Below are 20,491 nucleotides of genomic sequence, written 5' to 3'. Positions count from 1 at the left end.
CGTTAGAACAGCTGAGCTTTAGTCGATACCCTGTAGTGATGCACAGGTGGATGCGCCGCTGTGCAGACCTTTGTTTTGTCTAATATTTCTGAGCCCAGGCGGGTTGGTTACACTTGGACACAAAAACAGAAGCTGGAGATCGAGTCCAACAGTTTATTGTGCTGCATTGATGACAGGACGAAAGACAGTATCACACATCAGAAATGAAATATTGCTTCATTCTAATATAGACACATCCCACAGAAACTGAGATGTGGGGAAATGATATGGCTGCAGGAGGTTTAAAGTGCGTAGGAAGTGGAGCAAAGGCTTGAAGCAGCAGGACCCGAGCGGGCTCGTGAAAAACGCTTTTTCATGCCAGTGTTTGAAACGTGTTGCTGCACAGCTGCATCTGTAGACGACGTAAACATTCAAGACTAGCAAAATATGGGCTTTTAAACATCTGTGTACAACTTTTTATTAAGGAAATGTTTCAGAAAACTGCTGCCTCATCTCTGCATTCAGAAGCGCCGCTGCTGTAACAGCAGGGAGAATAAAGTCCATCCTGACCGCTACGATAACCTCGAGCAACAGGTTCCACTGAGTGTGCACGCTAAATGAGGAGCTGCTTGTTTTTAGTGCAGAGCTGTCCCACAGCGCTAAAGCCGGAAGACGCTATGAAGATTTCAGAGATGAAACCGGCCGACGAGTCGCTGCGACTGTTTTTAATTCACCAGTTTGTAGAAAAGAAGATGAACTAAAAGCCTTTTCGAAGCCTCGGAGCTCTTCTAGAGAAAGTGGCAAATGTTTAATTATCATTTGTCTGATTTCATTTGGTAAATCCACCATCACGGAGGACCATCGAGCAGCAGTCCACTGTGACGTCTCGAGGGTCAGTGCCGCGAAACGACCTCGTGAAAATAAAGCTACCAGCCCAGCGACCTTTTTCTGACACGACTACACAGCTCGACACGACTGGCTTCCACCGACAAATCTAAAAAACAGAATAAATTAAAAAACAGCCGGAGGTGCATGAGAAGATGAGCTTTATACTTTCACCTGGTTTTAAAAGCGGAGTGGGAGTGGGGTGGAGGCGACACTGAGAAAAACACAAGTTTGATCCCAAAGTTGGTCTTCTATTTAAAAAAAGAAGCTTCTGACAGATAAACCCTGAACATTTCCATCTGGAAACACTTTCACAAAATTGACTCCAAAAATATTTAAGACTTATTTTTCCCACTGAAAATGGGCGTCCATAAAGACGGCTCTCTTTTAAACTAGTTTATCAGATTTTGTAGTTTCCAAAGTTCTGTTTTGGTCATTTCTGCAAAAAGAAAATAAAATGCATCTTTTTTAATAGCCACATTTTGAATTGGTGCTTTTATTTTGGCACCGCAGACATGTAGCTATGAGGAAGCTGCTGCAGCTGCTCACTGACACGTCGCGTCTGCATGTTAGAGAAGCATGGAGAACATCTGGCTTTGTCCAGCACACACGGCTGACTTGAAAGCATCAAAAACAGCTGGACTCCAGCAGCTGCTGCTTTAGTTTCACTCTGTAGACTCTCAGATCAGTTTGTCTGCTGCAGAATCAGCTCACATGTTACAGCCAGTTCAGTGAGGAGATGAAGAGATCCCCATTAATAACAGTAAACTAAGAAAAACATGACGCAGGTTTTCTGTGAAACTGGCAGCTGAACTAACTTATCATAAAAAACAGAAGAGAAATCGAAGAGCCACGTTGGAGAGGAAAGCAGTCCACCGCTCCCCCTCAGGCCTCCCTCTGTGGGGTAGGAGGCTGCTGCTGCTGGGGCTGCTGCTGCTCTTTGGTGGGGGCGTAGTACAGCTCCAGAGGCTTCCTGACCTTCCAGTACTTCTCGTTCACCAACTCCAGAGTCAGCGAGCCGTTTAGGGTCTGAGAGGAAGGATGAGCATAAAGGTCAGATCACAAAAAAGCTTCTAATGGAATCGATCAGTCCAGATTTCCTCCATCGTACAACAAAATCACACCAGGAACCAGCCTGACTGCACTACGCAAAGACTTGCCCACTTTCTGTCCTGGGTTTTCACAATAAAAGCCCTAGACACACTCACTGTAATACAGTCCCAAACAAAAAAGCTGTAAAATAAAAGTTTTCCAATAAAAACTGTTTCGTCTCACTCCCATTTGTTGTTGTTGCACTTTGAAGCTCTACTTGGAACCTCGTTAAGATCCAAACATGCAAAATTGGATTTGTTGCCATTTTTGAAGTGGTCTTAAACTTTTGCTTACCAGAGGTGAACACTGAATGAACGAGCCGCAGTTTCTGGGACGCAAATTTAAAATGAGAAGACTTCAAACTTCCACTGATTTATATGTATTTTTTTAATCTAAGGCATCTTTTCAAGGAGCGAACGTGCACATCAGTCTGTAAAGATAACAAACTCATCCATGAACACAGAAGGTTAATGCAGCTTGAATAAAACGGGACTCGTGTTCAGCCGTCACTCACAGAGAACTGGCCTCCCCTCGTCAGGATGTAGATGGTGTACTGCTTCTCGCTGACGTTGCTCAGACTCGTCCCCTCGCCGCTTCCTGCCATCCCTCCGTTTTCACCTCCCACCCCCTCGGCTCGCGCCTCTTCTCGTCCTGCCTCCTCTCGCCCTCGGTCCTCGGGTTCATTCTCGGGCCGTCGGTCCTCCAGAGCGATGCGCAGTGCGAGGTACTTGGACAGATGGTCCACCGTAGCATTAGCTGTTGTCTTCACATATCTGACAAGGGAAAGGCAGATGATGGCGATGTGCTCTACCTCTGACAAATTAAACGTTTTCTGAATTGTCTGGCCACTCGGGGACAGGCTCACCACTTCACACATGTTCGTTCTTATTCACACATTTTTACTGATTTCTAGTCATTTCCCAGGTTTTAGCTGTTTTTGGTCTCTGCCATCTCTGCCATGATTCACATTTTCAGTATAAAATGTTTGTTCAGCTACTTCAGAAAAGGTCTAACCTCGTCTGGTTGTAGTCCTGGGCGTGGACCAGCTGTGGGTGTGGTCTGAACACCAGCTCGATCTCGGAGGACAGCCCCTCTTTGTGGCGTCTCAGCGGGGGAGTCGGGCTCCCGCTGTCCACCTCGGGTCCCGAGCCATCATCGGATGGACGTGGCCGCTTGCGGCTCGGCCCGGCCTCCGGAGGGGTATGACCACAGGGGTGTGGCGTGTGTGAGGGGGCGGAGTCGTGGGAGAGGTGTGAACGGGAGTCCCCATTGTCCTCCCCACCACTGTAGGTGGTGTTATCACTCTCCTGAGTGGGCTTCTTCACTCGGTGATTCCTGCAGCCCCAAGGTAAACACATACAACAGTAATTATCATTCAGAGGGGAGGGGCTTAAACTTACAGGGTGTGGTCAGTTGTCATAACAGCAGCGGTGTTATTAAGTCAGGAACAGCAAGAAAAGGAGGAGCTGGGGAGAGGGTGGGTTGCAAAGCGGCATGCAGGCTAAAGAAGCGCAGCATCTGTCGGGAGTGCGGCTCTGTATCCCGCCTGAATGCTACGCCGTATTCAGGAGGATCCGCGGCGCTCTCTCGAGCGCAGAAGCGTGAAATCATAGAACTGATCCGTGTCACCTCTCGGACCTGTAGCGGGCCTGCTGCCGGAGCCCCTCCTCGATGCTGGAGCTCAGCGCCTCCTTGTTGTGCAGCCGGTTGAGTCGCTCGAGGACGCGGCGTTGGTGGGCTTCATACTCATCGCGACTCGGGTAGATCTTCGAGATCAGCGCGTCGAAGTTTGAGTCTCTGCGCAGCGAACGTCTAGAAACCAGCTTCTTCCTGCAGGTCGGACACTCCTTGTTCCTGCACAGGGAAAAACGGCCTGAAGCTTCGTAATCACTGAATAATCGGCTTTTGCAGAAATGTGCCACATTTAAAATCAGTCAGTGAACACATTCAGCTACACAAACGTTACCGCGACGCATTTGTTCTCGTTAGGGACAGCGGCAGCATTTCCACCGCAGAAAACAACTCATCCAAAGTCCCTTAAAAATTTATCTCCGAATTATTTATAATTGGCCAAAACAAGCTGTGTGAACACGGCGATCGTGAATCAGGTACACTGGCAGCTCGCGCTCACCCAGATCGCAGCGCGGTGACGATGCAGTCTGAGCAGAAGCGGTGCAGACACTCTTTGGTGGTCATGGTGTTCTTCAGCATGTCCAGACAGATGGGACACATGAGCTCGCTGTGCAGAGAGCGAGGAGACACGGCTACCTCCGTCCCGTCCACGATGGCCTCCTGAACATACCAAACGTGTGAGAACATTTGCGGTTCTTCATTTCTGCTACATCATAGTTGGTCCTTTTAGCCGAGCTGTTTATTTTCTATTCCCTCTGCTCTGGCAATGGGAACAAAGCTTACAAACTCATTTACCCTTCAGCAAACATCACAAATAATTTCCTCACAGTTTCCTAAGACACTGCCTCTATTTTGCAGCGAGCTGCTGGGCACACAGACAGCTTTACCTGAGGGCTCCTGTGCAGCTCGTACAGACTCAGCTCCCAGGTCTTACTGGGAGCCTGGATGTTTACCGGAGCTGCCATGGCTGCGCTCCCCCCCAATCAATCCTCACTGAGAGACAGGAGAGAAAACACAATCAGATGTTCTCGTCATGTGTCAAAATAATTAACTTTTTTACAGACTCAAAATAAAAACACAAAGAAATCCACATGAAGACATGCATATATAATTATTTTAAGAGCAATACCTCCACATGCTGGGCTGGCAGAATAACTCAACCTGTTTTAAATGTATGAACTCGTACAGCAACAAACATTTGAATTCAGTCTCATCAGTCATCAGGAGCATATCCACCTCACATGTGCTGTACAGGCTGAGTGGCTGCAGTTGCAGCTGAAGCATTCAAATCTACCCACAAACATGTTGAAAGATGCAATGCCAGCAATGTGGACTGTCAAGACTAAAACCAGTCACTGAGCGAAGACAACTGTAATATACGTGTTAAATATCTGCTCGCTGTGAAATAACATAAAAGGAGTGGTGGTTTCTAAAACCTCGAGTGTATGATGCGCTGAAAATAAACACGGTTTCATGTAGTTGAATGGTTTATTGGAAAGAAGGAAAAACACTGAAAGTTACAAGTGTATTGTGCACGAAACCAATTCAAACGTGGCGACAGAGCCGTGCAGATGTGTGTCACGAGTTAATCTCGCTGTATAATAAACAAAAATGATCCCTGCTAAATCCGGATCCGTTTCCGGTGCAGTCTGCCGGGTCTCTTCACTACACAGCTTTTTTCTGCAGGATGATGTGCAACATTTGATGTGTGAGAAGAATAACGGCTTTGATTCGGTGTGGCCGTGATCTTATTCACGCTTGCATGTGTAAACATCTCGGCTTTCTTCGCATGTTCTCAGCTTTTTGGATTTCTTCAGTTTTTAAATGATTACAAAGGCACCGGATTTATTCTGAAAACAAAACCATGTAACTTCACAGCAGCCCCGCGGTCTCTGCTGAGAACCACAGCTTATTTTTAGTTCCCACAAGAGGAACTCACCAACAGCTGCCAGCCTTCAAACTTCCTGCAGGGACCGAACACTCCAAAGTTTGCGAACTTTGACTCAGTTTTGCGGATTTAACAGCCAAACGCTTTACATCCGTCGACGCGCACTGAAAAGGACGAGAAAGAGGGAAGAAGAAACTCACCTGACGTTTAAGTGACGGCAGCTGGCACCGCTGCACAGACACGGAGCCACTAGACCGCTACGAACAGCGCGCAGCGGGGCTCGGCTTCCCGCCACAGTCTTTACGATGTCGGCGGAGGGGTCTTACGTTGTCACGGAGCCTCGGTACAAAACTACAGCGGCCAAAAATATCAGGAACGAAACATTTTTCGACAGTCATAAGCTACCTAACATTAGCCGCGGCCATTTTTTCCCTTCTTCTTCTGCGGCTCCCGGTAAAGCTGCACACCGCTTTGCGGCGGTAGTGCCCCAAACGGCAGGTTTGCGTATTGCAGCGCAGCCCCAATCCCAGACTCGGCAACCACACACGTTTTATGTGTTTTAAAACACAAACAACTTAAACTAAAAATAATAACAAATCAAACATACCATACTCGTGGGATTTTAAGAGAACTTTATTTTAAAGATGCAGCAATAACTGAAACTGAATCACAAAAGAAGAACACGGGAAAATGACCACCAAAGTGCTAAAAGCGACTTCTTCCACCTTTTACACCTTCAGTAGTGTAAAAGGTGACAAGTGACAGGCCTGCAGTGAAATTCAGAATTCATTTAAACTGATGAATTTTGAATTAATAAATTAAATTAAGCCCAGCATGGCCCAGCTTCAATCTCTTGTCCAAACTCGTACTTGTCCCGAACTCGAAAATATTGAGGAGGAAAACAAAATAACACTGGTCCCGAAGAGTCTGGTCAAACAATTTTATTGAACACACGCGCGGGGAGATGGATACTGCACACAATCAGCATAGATCTCCACCCAAAAAGCAATTGCTTTTATAATGTCAGGGTTTGACAAGGTTTCCAAGAACATTATTTGCATCTTAAGAACATTTTTTGCATTTTTTACAGACAATGGTCAATTTTAAGAGATAAATGCAGACACCGAAGTTCCCCTCCCTAGCATCTTCGTCCATATATGGCGATGAATCCAGGCCCTGAAGATCCCCAGGGTCTTCTTTTTGACACATCTTCTGTCACCTGTTACTAAGCAAACTCAAACGCCACAGGTTGCTGAATAGTTTCAGGCCTGTTTCTAGATTATATGGACTATATGTGTTTTGTAAGCGTGTATGCAGTTTTAACCTTCTATAGCTCCAAGTCACTTACACAATAGATCGTCCAGACATCGCGCCGAACGAGGCTTATGACCTTTCCTTAATTGACTGAGCTTTAACTCTTTAATAAGCACAAAATGCAATGTGTGTATACAATTATTATGGCTGCACCTGTAATAAAAGGTTAATGTAAAGCCAGCAGGTTTAATAACCATCTTAATGCAATGTTAATGCTTCAGGATATATTGTAGCTGTAAAATAATTTCTTTAATTCCACACACTATAAAGCCAGAGGCGACCAAACATTGGAAGTCTGTCTGTTAAAAGTAACAGACCCAAGGATCTGTTACTTTTAAAGGACTAACCTGTAAGAGCCATTTAATGTACTTTAATACTCAGATTTTGACCTTTACTGTTTCACAGAGTTAAACAGGAGACACCCACAATTTCGACTTTAACTGCAGTTTAGCAGGAGCAAAGCAAAAGCAGAATCAAATAATAATGAAAACAGAATCAAATGACCTGAATTATACTCATCTAATTAACCTACTCAGAGCTAATGCTGGCCCTGTTATTCTTAACACAGGAAATCCCATCACATATGAACATTCAGTCCCATATCAGTATACTTGACTTCATGTTCAACCACACATTTAAAAAGTCAGACATTATTTCAGATGAGTGACTTCTCTTTCAAACACACACACATTATTCAGCCTGAGTGATTATTATAGATTATATGTTCTTCACCGCTCTCAGACACTACTGTGCTAAGTTCAAAGATTAATGAGGTCCAGGCACACAAAATTCACACATCAGGACAGACTTTTCCAACACTCTAACTCATTTCTCACATTCATTTCTTCTTCATATACTTATACTTTGATTTAGCTGTGATTAAAAATAAAGATGCTGTGCACACTCCAAACTCTGCTTCGGCCCTCTTCTACATATAAAGCTGGCTGGACCGTTTAGCCGCTCTCAGATGTGCTGACAGGCAGGCTGAGGGGACTTCAACCTCCCTCGTTCCACTTTCTTTGACTCAAAACGAGCTTTTGCATTGACATTGTAATTTAGTTTGTTAGTTTGGTTTCCCTGCCCTGCAGAAACCCTGCTGCGGTTCTCACAACTGGGTTCATGAAAATTATTATTATTATTATTGTCGTTGTTGTTATTATTATTAATTATTAATATTATTGTTGTGTTTTTCAGCACTTCATTACTTTGATGTTGTTTAAAAAATATGTGAACAAACATGTGATGAGAAAATGAAATAATGATATACCTCATAAAAATCTACCGTATTTCACTGGGCTCCACAGATCAGGCCAGACTGATGAATCTCTTTATACAAGTGCAGCAGCTATGACTGTCACTATGACAGAAGTCAGGCTGATTTCATTTACAGCTGTAGCCGCTTTGGCAGCTGTAGTTGTTGTTGGAGCAGTTGTTGTTGCTGCAGTTGCTGCAGTTGTGGTTGTTGTTGCTGCAGTTATAGTTGTTGTTGGAGCAGCTGTAGTTGTTGCTGCAGTTGTAGTTGTGGCTGTTGTTGCTGCAGTTGTAGTTGTGTTTGGAGCAGTTGTAGTTGTTGTTGCTGCAGTTGTGGCTGTTGTTGCTGCAGTTGCTGCAGTTGTAGTTGTGTTTGGAGCAGTTGTAGTTGTTGTTGCTGCAGTTGTGGCTGTTGTTGCTGCAGTTGTAGTTGTGTTTGGAGCAGCTGTAGTTGTTGCTGCAGTTGTGGTTGCTGTTGTAGCACCTGTGGTTGCTGTTGTAGCAGCTGTGGTTGCTGTTGGATCCCCTGTGGTTGTTGTTGGAGCCCCTGTGGTTGCTGTTGTAGCAGTTGTGGTTGCTGTTGTAGCAGCTGTGGTTGCTGTTGTAGCAGCTGTGGTTGCTGTTGGAGCCCCTGTGGTTGCTGTTGTAGCAGCTGTGGTTGCTGTTGGAGCCCCTGTGGTTGCTGTTGTAGCAGCTGTGGTTGTTGTTGTAGCACCTGTGGTTGTTGTTGTAGCAGCTGTGGTTGCTGTTGGAGCCCCTGTGGTTGTTGTAGTAGCCCCTGTGGTTGCTGTTGTAGCAGCTGTGGTTGTTGTTGGAGCCCCTGTGGTTGTTGTTGTAGCCCCTGTGGTTGCTGTTGTAGCAGCTGTGGTTGTTGTTGGAGCCCCTGTGGTTGTTGTTGGAGCCCCTGTGGTTGCTGTTGTAGCACCTGTGGTTGCTGTTGTAGCACCTGTGGTTGCTGTTGTAGCAGCTGTGGTTGCTGTTGGATCCCCTGTGGTTGTTGTTGGAGCCCCTGTGGTTGCTGTTGTAGCAGCTGTGGTTGTTGTTGGAGCCCCTGTGGTTGTTGTTGGAGCCCCTGTGGTTGCTGTTGTAGCACCTGTGGTTGCTGTTGTAGCAGCTGTGGTTGCAGTCGAGCTTGAAATCTGTGTGTTGACTGAGGCTGATTCAGAGGGTTAATGATGGATACAATTTACATTAACACCAAATTTCAAATCCATCTCCTGCACACAGAATGATTTGTGGTTATTTTCTTACACTTACCCACAAACAGAAGTAGGATGGCACAGATCTTCATCATCATTCTGGAAATGTGTTTGAATGCTTTAAAGATAAAATGACCGATTGTTGTTTGAGTTTAGTTTTTAGGGTTTCGCACTGTGATACACAAAATGATATCACATAAAATTGAATGGAATTAAGAAAATATCCAATATATTTACTTAACTGAATATTTGGGATAAATAGAATTGAATAAAAATGTTAAAAATAGCCTCGATAAACTAAACAGTTTGAGATTATCTGAATAAAAGAAATATAATGCCATGAAAATCATGTAAAACAAAACAAATCAGTAAGGTTGGACTTGTACAGCAGAAGCAGCACGTGTGAACAGACACGAGTATAAAATGTGGTGAAACATTCAGGATGAAGTGACTTACAGTCTGCCTGGTGCTGAGCTGTCTTCCTCTCAGTGACAGAGGCCGTGCTCTTCACCGATTCCAGCTGTTTGTTTAATCAGTGAGTTCTCCAGGAAAGCCAGCTTTTATACCCACTCAGAAATCTGCAGGACCACAGATAAGATCAGGTGCTGAACAACCAAAACAGAGTCAAACACGTTAAGCAAATTTTTTTGCATTTAGGGAAATCTGGTTTTAGTTATAACATCTATGCTGCTATAAAAATGTGTTTATTTATCTGCAGAGCTTTTCAGCTAACACTCATAATTTAATTCTCTTCAGGTAACAGTTTTATTTTATTGCTTTAATGTGAAGAGTGACTACATCTATTTTAAACAAATGTAACTAACATATAATGTAGAGTAAGCAGACACACACAGGTAGAGTCGAAGAGAGGAAACCAACTGACAGGACTACTGTGGATGCAGGTGCTAACAGTTCATTTGTATACAGATATGTATCTGTTTCCTGCTTGTGTGTCTGCACGCAGTTGTGAGGAAGAGGGATGCTACATGTAAGCAAGTCACAGAAGAAGGTGCTTACCCTCTGTCTTCTCTACTGCAATGTGAACAATAAGAAAAACAAGTAAAGCACAAGATGGAAAAAAGTATGAGAGCGTCATGACCGACCGATCTGGAATATGTGATGCGTGAGACTTCAGGTGTGCAGATGTCCAGTAGAAGAAACTGTTATGTGGGAGCCCATCGCTGTTTGTAGTGTCTGTCTGAGGCATTTTGGAACAAGTGAAGGTTTTCCAGAGAGTGTGGAAAACTGCCCGGTGAATCAGTGTTAGTCAAGTTACTGGAAAAAAGTAATTAGTAACTAATTACTGATTACTTCTCCAAAAAAACTACTCCTGTTACTTTACTGATTACTTATTTTGAAAAGTAATTAGTAACTAAGTTGTGTTTTAAAAAACATGATACACAACCTGAATAAGTAATAAAGCAAAATTCAAATTCAAAAAATTCAAATTTTATTTGTCACGTACACAGTCATACACAGTACGATATGTAGTGAAATGCTTGGACAACTGCTCGTGACCTAAAGAAAACAAAAAAGGAAAAGGCTATGAATAAGATAGGAAATAAATATGAAAAATTAAAAAGGGTAAATTTAACTAGGAAGGAATAAAATATAAATTAAGGTTAAAAATGAAATAACTGTACAACACAAATTAGAATGAAGGGTAAATTTAACTGGGAAGAATAAGATAAAATATATAAATTAAAGTTGAAAATAAAATAACTGTACAACAAAATACACAATATAGAACTATATAAGAATGTATGAAGAAATATAAATAAATATATACACAATAACAGCAGCTGTACAAGACAAAAGACCTTTTGTCAGGAAGTCGTCAAATGTCTCACTGAAAATGTTTTATTTTTATTTTCTCTGTTGAGCTGGGTAACATTGTCAGTGAGACATTTAACGACTCCCTTAGCGTGGCATTTTCAGCAGCGAGCGTTTCCACCTGCTGCTGACTGAACTCCAGGGATTCTCGCAAGCATTTAAATTCCTGGTGTAGAATCTCCACCAAGGACAGCCTTGCAGCCTTGTCAATTGACTCTAGGATATCGACAATATCTTTGCTGGCTGGCGATGTTGTGCCGGGGGAATCTGCCAGGCGACATCTTTTCGATGACGGCGTCTCAGACTTGGCCGGGGAAGCTGCACTCTGGGCCTTCTTCATCACGAGGTCCTGGAAGCACTGATCGATGTAATCTTGGAGAGCCTCTAAACTCTCCCCGTTGTTCTCCAGGGTGTTGGAGATGATTTAGACAAATGTTGTTAGTTATAAGACAACAAGTGTATTTGGTAATACTGAAGCTTAAAGGAATTTGTTCAATTCTAAGCTACCATTCGCTTAAAGTTTCTGCCAAAATCTCCGGCGTCTGACGTCAGTTACAACATGAGTCACTTACCTTGTCTGAGTCGGAGTTGTAAATGAATCAAATACTTAGAACATGTATTAGAAAGAACAGAATTTATTTCATTTGACAGACTAGTTACACAATATGGGATCAACAAGAAAAGATTTTTAGAATATCAACAAATTAAATCCATAGTAAAAAAGAAATTTAAACCGGGTCAAGTTGAACTACAAACACCACCAAGTGTGGTTCAATTTCTTACTCTTAAAACCCCCAAATTACTATCCAAAATATACAGAATGCTTTCTAAAACAGATGAATCAATATCACTTCCTATTGCAAAATGGGAAGCGGATTTATCAGTTAACTTAGACCTAAACTTCTGGTCTCAGATTTGCTTAAAAACCTTTCATCTAGTTAGAAATCCCAGTCTTCAATTAATTCAATACAAAATATTACATAGAGTGCACTATACAGGTCATCGGATGTTCAAGATGGGCTTTACGTCTACCAACAACTGCTCACACTGCCAAACCAATTCACCGGACAATCATATCCACGCTCTTTGGTTCTGTCCACCAGTTCAGAAGTTTTGGCGCGAGATATGTGAAGACTTATCGAAGTGTCTGAAATGTACAGTGGGGCAAAAAAGTATTTAGTCAAGGTTCAAGGTTCAAGGTTCTTTATTTGTCACATGCATAGTTATACAAGTATAACACACAGTGAAATGTAGCCTGACACGCTCCTCGACATGTGCAAAAATGGGGGGGGGGGGGGGGGGGGTGTAGAGGAAGAACATTATATATATATATATATAATAATAATGGATTGGATTTATATAGCGCTTTTCAAGGCACCCAAAGCGCTTTACAATGCCACTATTCATTCACTCTCGCATTCACACACTGGTGGAGGCAGCTACAGGTGTAGCCACAGCTGCCCTGGGGCAGACTGACAGAAGCGAGGCTGCCATATCGCGCCATCGGCCCCTCTGGCCAACACCAGTTTCTGTACATTAATATGAATAGACATCTGACTATTATACAGGATAGACAATATAAACATATTTAAAATTAAAGGAATTGAAATGTACATTGTGCCTTGGTTTAGTGTCTGGAAGAGTCCTGTCTCAGTCAATTATAGATGATGTGAGAGGGCGGGTGTGTGTGTTTAGGGCACGGATGGCTTGGGGATAGAAGCTCCTCTTGAGTCTCTCTGTCCTTGCCCGGAAGATGCGGAACCTTCTACCAGATTGCAGAAGTTGGAACAGTTTGTTGCCAGGATGGGACGGGTCCTTCAGTATCTGCGCTGCTCTAGTCCGGCATCTCCTGGTGTAGGTGTCCTGAAGCGGGGGGAGAGCAATCCTGCAGCAGTGTTCTGCTGTACGGATCACTCTCTGGAGAGCTTTTTGGTCCTTCACACAGCTGTTCCCGAACCACGATGTCATGTTCTGTGTGAGGATGCTCTCCACAGCGCCTGTATAGAAAATCCTGAGGATCTTTGGAGAGACCCTGAACTTCCTCAGTTGTCGTAGGTGATACAGGCGCTGCCTAGCCTTTTTGGTCTGAACCTGAATGTGGGCAGCCCATGTCAGGTCTGAGGAGATGTGGACACCAAGATACTTGAAGGACTGCACCCTCTCCACTGGAGCTCCATTGATGATAATGGGCTTGTAGTCTCTGTGCTGACCCCTTCTGAAATCGACCACCAGCTCCTTGGTCTTGCTGACGTTCAGCTGGAGGTGGTTGTCCTGGCACCACGATGCCAGATTCTTCACTTCATCCATGTAGGCCGCCTCATCGTTGTTGGAGATGGCACCCAACACCACTGTGTCGTCAGCAAACTTCACAATGGTGTTGGAGCCATGGGTGGCCACACAGTCTGAAGTGTAGAGGGAGTAGAGCAGTGGCGAGAGGACACATCCCTGAGGTGCTCCTGTGTTGATGGTGATGCTGTTGGAGAAGCACCTGCCCACCCTCACCACCTGAGTTCTGCCAGTGAGGAAGTCCAACACCCATGCACACAGACGGCTGTTAAGTCCCAGATCCCTCAGCTTTGTGAACAGTCTGCAGGGCACTATTGTGTTAAACGCTGAACTGTAATCAACAAACAGCATTCGCACATAGTTACCCTGTTTCTTGTCCACGTGGCTGAGAGTGGTGTGTAGGACGTGGGCGATGGCATCCTCTGTGGATCTGTTGGATCTGTAGGCGAACTGCAGCGGATCTGTGGTGTCTGGGATGGAGGAGGAGATGATGTTCTTCAGCAGCCTCTCAAACACCTTCATTACTACCGAGGTCAGTGCAACTGGCCGGTAATCATTCAGGGATGAGGGGTTGCTGTTCTTGGGCACAGGGATGATGGTGGATCTTTTGAAGCATGTGGGGACCACAGACTTCGCCAGGGACTCGTTGAAGATGTAAGTGAACACACCTGCTAGCTGGTCAGCACAGCAGCGCAGCAGACGGCCGGTGATGCCGTCTGGCCCCGCCGCTTTCCTTGTGTTCACTCTCCTCAGTGCCGCTTGGACGTCATGCTCCGCGATGCTGGTCACCGGTCTCTCGCTGATGACGTCACTGTCCTCGGTAGTCAGGCGGTAGATAGCATTAGCCGCCTGGCTAACCTCGAAACGGGCGTAGAACCGATTCAGCTCGTTGGTGAATGCAGAGTCGGCGTTGATCGGCGCAGTGTCCCTGGCTTTGTAGTCCGTAATGGTGCGTAGTCCGTGCCACATACTCCGTGTGTCGCCCTGGTGGAAGCGGGACTCCACACGTTCCCGGTACCTGCGTTTGGCATCTCTCACCGCGCGCCGCACGCCGTATGAGGCCGCTTTGTAGGTGCTCATATCGCCAGTGGCGAGACCCGCGTTGTAGGAGGCGGTCCTGGCGTTTACTGCAGTGCGGATCGATCTGTCCATCCACGGTTTCTGGTTTGGGAATGTGGTGACTCTCGCAGTGGGGATAATCTCCTCCGCTAGCATATTGACGAAGCATACTGCTACTTCCGTAAACTCGTTGATGTCGACTGCGCATGCTCTGAACATGTCCCAGTCAACGTTGTTGAGTGCGTCCTGTAGCGTAGCTTCTGATTGGGCAGTCCACTGTTTTACTTCCTTCGTGGTCACGTCTTCCCTCCGTATGCTTTGTTTATACTGGGGAATGAGGAAGATGGCGTTGTGGTCAGACTTCCCAAAAGCCGGGTGTGAGACAGCTTTGTAGCCCTGCTTGTATGGCGTGTAGCATACACCGATTGTGCAAGTTCCCCCACTTAAAATGATGACAGAGGTCAGTAATTTGCACCAGAGGTACACTGAAAAAAAAATCCATGAATTCACATGGTAGGATTTGTAAAGAATTTATTCGTAAATCAGGGTGGAAAATAAGTATTTGGTCACCTCAAACAAGGGAAATCTCTGGCTCTCACAGACCTGTAACGTCTTCTGTAAGAAGCTTTTCTGTCCCCCACTCGTTACCTGTATGAATGGCACCTGTTTGAACTCATCATCTGTATAAAAGACACCTGTCCACAGCCTCAAACAGTCAGACTCCAAACTCCGCCATGGCCAAGACCAAAGAGCTTTCGAAGGACACCAGGAAAAGTATTGTAGACCTGCACCAGACTGGGAAGAGTGAATCTACAATAGGCAAGCAGCTTGGTGTGAAAAAATCAACTGTGGGAGCAATCATCAGAAAATGGAAGACATACAAGACCACTGATAATCTCTCTCGATCTGGGGCTCCACGCAAGATCTCATCCCGTGGGGTCAAAATGATCATGAGAACGGTGAGCAAAGATCCCAGAACCACACGGGGGGACCTGGTGAATGACCTGCAGAGAGCTGGGACCAAAGTAACAAAGGTCACCATCAGTAACACACTACAACGGCAGGGAATCAAATCCCGCAGTGCCAGACGTGTTCCGCTGCTGAAGCCAGTGCATGTCCAGGCCCGTCTGAAGTTTGCCAGAGAGCACATGGATGATACAGCAGAGGATTGGGAGAATGTCATGTGGTCAGATGAAACCAAAGTAGAACTTTTTGGTATAAACTCAACTCGTCGTGTTTGGAGGAAGAAGAATACTGAGTTGCATCCCAAGAACACCATACCTACTGTGAAGCATGGGGGTGGAAACATCATGCTATGGGGCTGTTTTTCTGCCAAGGGGACAGGACGACTGATCCGTGTTAAGGACAGAATGAATGGGGCCATGTATCGTGAGATTTTGAGCCAAAACCTCCTTCCATCAGTGAGAACTTTGAAGATGAAACGAGGCTGGGTCTTCCAACATGACAATGATCCAAAACACACCGCCCGGGCAACAAAGGAGTGGCTCCGTAAGAAGCATTTGAAAGTCCTGGAGTGGCCTAGCCAGTCTCCAGACCTCAACCCCAAAGAAAATCTGTGGCGGGAGTTGAAAGTCCGTGTTGCTCGGCGACAGCCCCAAAACATCACTGCTCTCGAGAAGATCTGCATGGAGGAATGGGCCAAAATACCAGCTACTGTGTGTGCAAACCTGGTTTGAAGTTGTAGAGCCCCTCAGGTGGCTCGATGCACCGGCGGCACCCTGCACCAGGGCTGAGCCCCCATACACCCACCCGCCCACAACCCGGCAACACACCAACCAGGACCCAAGCCCCCGAGGCCCGGCCAGGGCCCCAGCCTGGAGACAGAGCACCCCCAGAACCCCACGCCCATCCTGGACCCACCCTGGGGCAGCCAGGCTACCAGGTCAGTAACCCACGTCCGTCAGCACAGACCCTCCCCTAGCCCCGCTGCACACAACCGTCACCTAAGAGCCAACAGAGCCCTTAATAGGCCATGACTGGGTTGAGCCCCCCAAGGAAGATGCTCCTGGGTAATCCCCTGACGCCCCAATCCTGTCCCTACCTCCACACCAATCACAACAGCAAAGGTGGGACCAAACTATGACCCCCCACCCCCACTAGGTGATGGAGCTGATCAAAGGAGCCCAGAGCAATTGATCTGATGTGGTGGCAGAGGCTGTATCAAGACTAATGTAATCTAATAGATAATTTCTATATTGGTTAGAATTAAGATTATTTTTATTTTTCCAGTTCATGAGGACAGTTTTCTTGGCTATGCATAGGGCAGTGAAAACCATATGGGCTATATTCTTTTCTGAAGTGACATTATCTAAGCTGCCCAACAAACACACTAAGGGGGAAGTTGGAATGTTACTGTATGTGGACATCACATTTTGGGTTATTTAGACTAAAATACTCAATTTTGCTCTACAAGGGCCTGATGTCCACTGACAAGGACATTATGCTGCTACTGTTCTATCAAAATTTTAAACAAATGTCCTCATATGTGGCTCTCATTTTTCATAAAAACAAAAATAAGGTTTTAAAAAAATCTGGTAATTCTTTGTTTTTACATTCATTGGGCCCCAATATGCAATAGCAAAGAGAAATTAAAAATGCTTCTGTGGAAGAGTTCGGGTCTTAGGAGGTTAAGGTGAAATAAGTTTTATTGTGAAGAAGCATTATTACAACAAAGAATTATCCACTAAATACAAACTTCCTTACTGTTTTGTCCTCAGATTATGGAGTATTACATTGAATAAGCAGGAAAGTTATTTTTTGTTTTTGTGTTTTTTGTTTTTATACACAATAAATACAGAAACGTGGCTTACCATCCCTTCTAATTTATCATTTGAATGTCCAGGAAGTGTCACTGTAGGGTCATGCAATAGAGGAGGTGCTAGTAGAAAGTAAAGGGAGCGCAGCTGCAGGTAAAACAGTGCAGTGTGTCGATAAAGGCAAATGCAAAATGGGTGCATTTCTTGTGTAATTTTGTGCAGACATCAGTCTGTGTGATTATCAACCACACAATCTGCTCATGTCCAAGTGATGTCATGTGCAAATGTCAGTGTGCCATTCATTGAGATGAGATGAGATAGCCTTTATTTGTCAGTTGCAGGTCTTTTGCCCACAACCGAGATGACAGACCTTGCCGACCGTACATAAAATACACAAACATCACACTGGGGAGACAGGTCAGGCCAGGTAGCGAGGAAAAAACATTGAAATGTGTAACACAGAAGGATAATACAGGAATGCACAGATATCAACACACCATAGCACAATAAACACAGACAGCAACATGGGGAAGAGTTCCAGTGTGTACATCTGATCTGGGACCGCTGCAATCTTCGACTGCGCCTCCAGCTGACCCGATGTCCACATCAGAGGGGAGCGTTGGAGGTGGCGTTGGATCCGGGGTAGGGAGGGTGATGCGTCAGTGAGTGCTTATCAGTATCAGTATATGTATGTGTGTGCGTGTCCATAGTTCAGCTGAGACAGTGTCCTTCGCCCTGCCAGGCTAAGTAAACAGTCTTCCAGCCAACCCAGGTGGCCTTGTAGGGAATGGGAAGAACAGACTAAACACAGTCGTTATCAGGGAGTTTTGTTCAGCTCCAGCCTTGCAGCTGGCACCGAGAGGGTATCCGCATAAGTGATGTTATTTTTTACTTTAGTGCGAACAGCTCATATGAATTTCAAAGCAGTTCTACAGTGTAAAGGGAAGTCAAACGAAAAAGACAGGTGATCAGGGAAGTTAATTATTTTGTTGTGGGGAAATACCAACCCGAGGATATCTAACGCGCTTTGCAACACTAATAGTGAAAGAAAAACTTCAGAGGTTTAAAAGAGACACGGTTTCAAATAGAAGCGTATTATTAAGTGTCAATATTAAAACAATAAATGAGAAAATAACCATATAGTTAAAGGGTTAGGGGAGGTAGCCAATCAGGTCAGCTGTTAGCATTGATTAAGATAAGATCAGCTTTATTAGTCCCACGCGTGGGAAACTTTTCATCATGGCAGAAAGTACAAGTTTAAGAGCAGTAAAATTAAGAAAAACATGACAGAATAGGATAAGATAAAATCAGATACCATACGATACAACAAGAATAAAAGTGCTATATACAACAAAATAGAATAAAATGCTCAGTTATAGTAGGAAAAAAAATTGCACATAATATTGCATGTGTGTGGTCATCTGCAGAGACCATGTTGTCTGACAGCCGTGGGGAGGAAAGACCTGGGAAATCTCTCCATCCCACACCGTGGGTGCTGCAGCCACTGAAGGAGCTGCTCAGTGCTGTCACAGTCTCCTGCATGGGGTGGGAGATGTTGTCCAACCGGGATGACACCTTAGCCACCATTCTCCTGTCACTCACCACCTCCACTGGGTCCAGAGGGCATCCTACAACAGAGCTGGATGTGTTTGTCGGCGGTGTGTTTGCTGCAGTAGGAGCGGAAAATGGCCAGCTTTTCATTATAATCCGCTGGAAGTTGCTGCGCTACCATAGTCCTGGTCCGGATGGAAAAATGGCACCGTGTCATGAAACGAAAGCACCAAGACGGATCTCCTCGGAAATGTTCAATTTTCATTTCTTCTGCTAGCGAAACGCTTCTCCCGCTCGTTCTTTGCTCGATGATCCACTGCTCGAGTCTTTCCTCCAACTCGGGCCACCTCGCCTTATGTCCGCGGAAACTCCGCTGCATCTTCTTGACCTGTCGGAGCTCGTTTTCCAGCTTCCTCCACTTGCGAACCATCGATTCATTAATCTTAAATTCTCTCGCGGCTGCTCGATTTCCATGTTCCTCCGCGTAGCTTAAACTGTGCTTCATAAGCGTGTCTCTTTGCCATTTTCAGGGTTGTTAAAACAACGATGTTCTGCATAATGCACATACCTGTTCTTTCATACAGGTGTGTGCAATTGTACCGGTATATACAATCAACGCCCACACTTCACCCTTTAGCGTTCTCATGGTGTTCTCTACTATGTCCTCCTTACAACACACAGGGCGGACTGCGCTATAGGGAAACTTTTTGAAGAAAATCTAAGACTTTTATGTGCGCCTTATAGTCGCGAAAATACGGTACGTCATTGTCATGAGACACTCTCGCAAAAAAAGAAAATCATGGTTTTAGTAATGCAGTAACGCAGCGTGCTTATGGGAAAGTAACAGTAATCTAATTACCTTTTTTGCAATAGCAATCCCCTACTTTACTCGTTACTTGAAAAAAGTAATCGTATCTGCCCGTCTCTGCTAACTAGTCTCTCAGCGTGACTCTGAGACAGAATGTTTGTAATATTAGTTATACTGTGCAAAATAGTACTAACACATCAGAAACTACTAAAAGCTAATGCACAAAAGAAGATGTTTATTTATTATGTTTTTTTATTACTGCATACATCATGCATCTCTATAGAAAATACACACTTTGCTCACTGTGACGTATATGTCATTATCTTAGTGCACCTGCATGTCTGAGCGTACTTGCATATAAAATCACACAGGTGCAGGTAGAGGAAAATGTGTAATGGTTTTAGGTAAAAAAAAACTTCCTTGTCAATTTACATAAAGATCGAAACTTGTGATAAACATCACAAATAAAGGCATCCCTTTCTAATGTGTTCTCAGAGTACATGTGATTGGAGCGAAACATTTCCCGGAACAATCAAACTCAAAGTTCCGTTTTCATGTTTTTCATGTAAAGTGTCCCACTTTCAGCGTCCATGCTTTTTTGGAATTGGGTTTGTAGAAGAAAATCATTAACAGTTATTATATTGAAAAGTGTTTTTAATTTGGGGAGGCATGGTGCCACACCCAGCTTAGTCTAGTTCTTCACTTCTGAGGCTGATTCGCTCTCCAAAAGTTGCTTCTGTTCATCTGGACGCAGCGTTTTGTGGGAGAAACGTTTCGTCATCATCAGGTGATGTCTTCAGTCTCAGCTGACTGCAGGTTTCAACCTTATAAACAGTACATTTGTATAATGACTGAAACCAGCCCACTGAAGGAACAATGAGCTGGGAGGTCAGTTCCTTAATCATAATTATGCAAATTCTCATGACCATTGACCAAA

General features: G+C 44.8%; 1 protein-coding gene across 2 annotated transcripts; it reads right to left on the bottom strand.

Moving 5' to 3' along the window:
- Positions 1-3: 3 nt before the first annotated feature.
- On the bottom strand, positions 4-5,898 carry LOC146609084 (E3 ubiquitin-protein ligase RING2-A-like). Of its 2 annotated transcripts, none has more exons than XM_085345880.1 (7): positions 5,677-5,898; positions 4,476-4,581; positions 4,088-4,248; positions 3,586-3,810; positions 2,971-3,291; positions 2,471-2,729; positions 4-1,893 (listed from the first exon to the last, which is right to left on the bottom strand). In XM_085345880.1, exons 2-7 carry the CDS (start codon positions 4,551-4,553, stop codon positions 1,750-1,752), a joined length of 1,188 nt encoding a protein of 395 aa, XP_085202006.1. In that variant the 5' UTR covers positions 4,554-4,581; positions 5,677-5,898; the 3' UTR covers positions 4-1,749. The 2 variants fall into 2 exon arrangements, with proteins under 2 accessions (XP_085202006.1, XP_085202007.1); XM_085345881.1 differs by having other exon boundaries at positions 3,595-3,810.
- Positions 5,899-20,491: the final 14,593 nt, after the last annotated feature.

The sequence above is a fragment of the Diplotaxodon limnothrissa genome, linkage group LG22 (assembly GCF_057381915.1).
Source record: "Diplotaxodon limnothrissa isolate DT_005_m linkage group LG22, D_limnothrissa_male_GT1.1, whole genome shotgun sequence".
Classification (NCBI taxonomy): domain Eukaryota; kingdom Metazoa; phylum Chordata; class Actinopteri; order Cichliformes; family Cichlidae; genus Diplotaxodon; species Diplotaxodon limnothrissa.
The sequence above is the reverse complement of the archived record's forward strand: the minus strand, read 5'-3'. Positions and strand labels throughout refer to the sequence as shown.

Coding starts and splice junctions, on each gene's coding strand:
- LOC146609084 (XM_085345880.1), bottom strand. CDS start 4,553: ATGGCAGCTCCGGTAAACATCCAGGCTCCCAGTAAGACCTGGGAGCTG. Junction 4,249..4,475: donor AGCTGCACAGGAGCCCTCAG/GTAAAGCTGTCT, acceptor TGGTATGTTCAG/GAGGCCATCGTGGACGGGAC. Junction 1,894..2,470: donor CGAGGGGAGGCCAGTTCTCT/GTGAGTGACGGC, acceptor CCTTCCTCTCAG/ACCCTAAACGGCTCGCTGAC.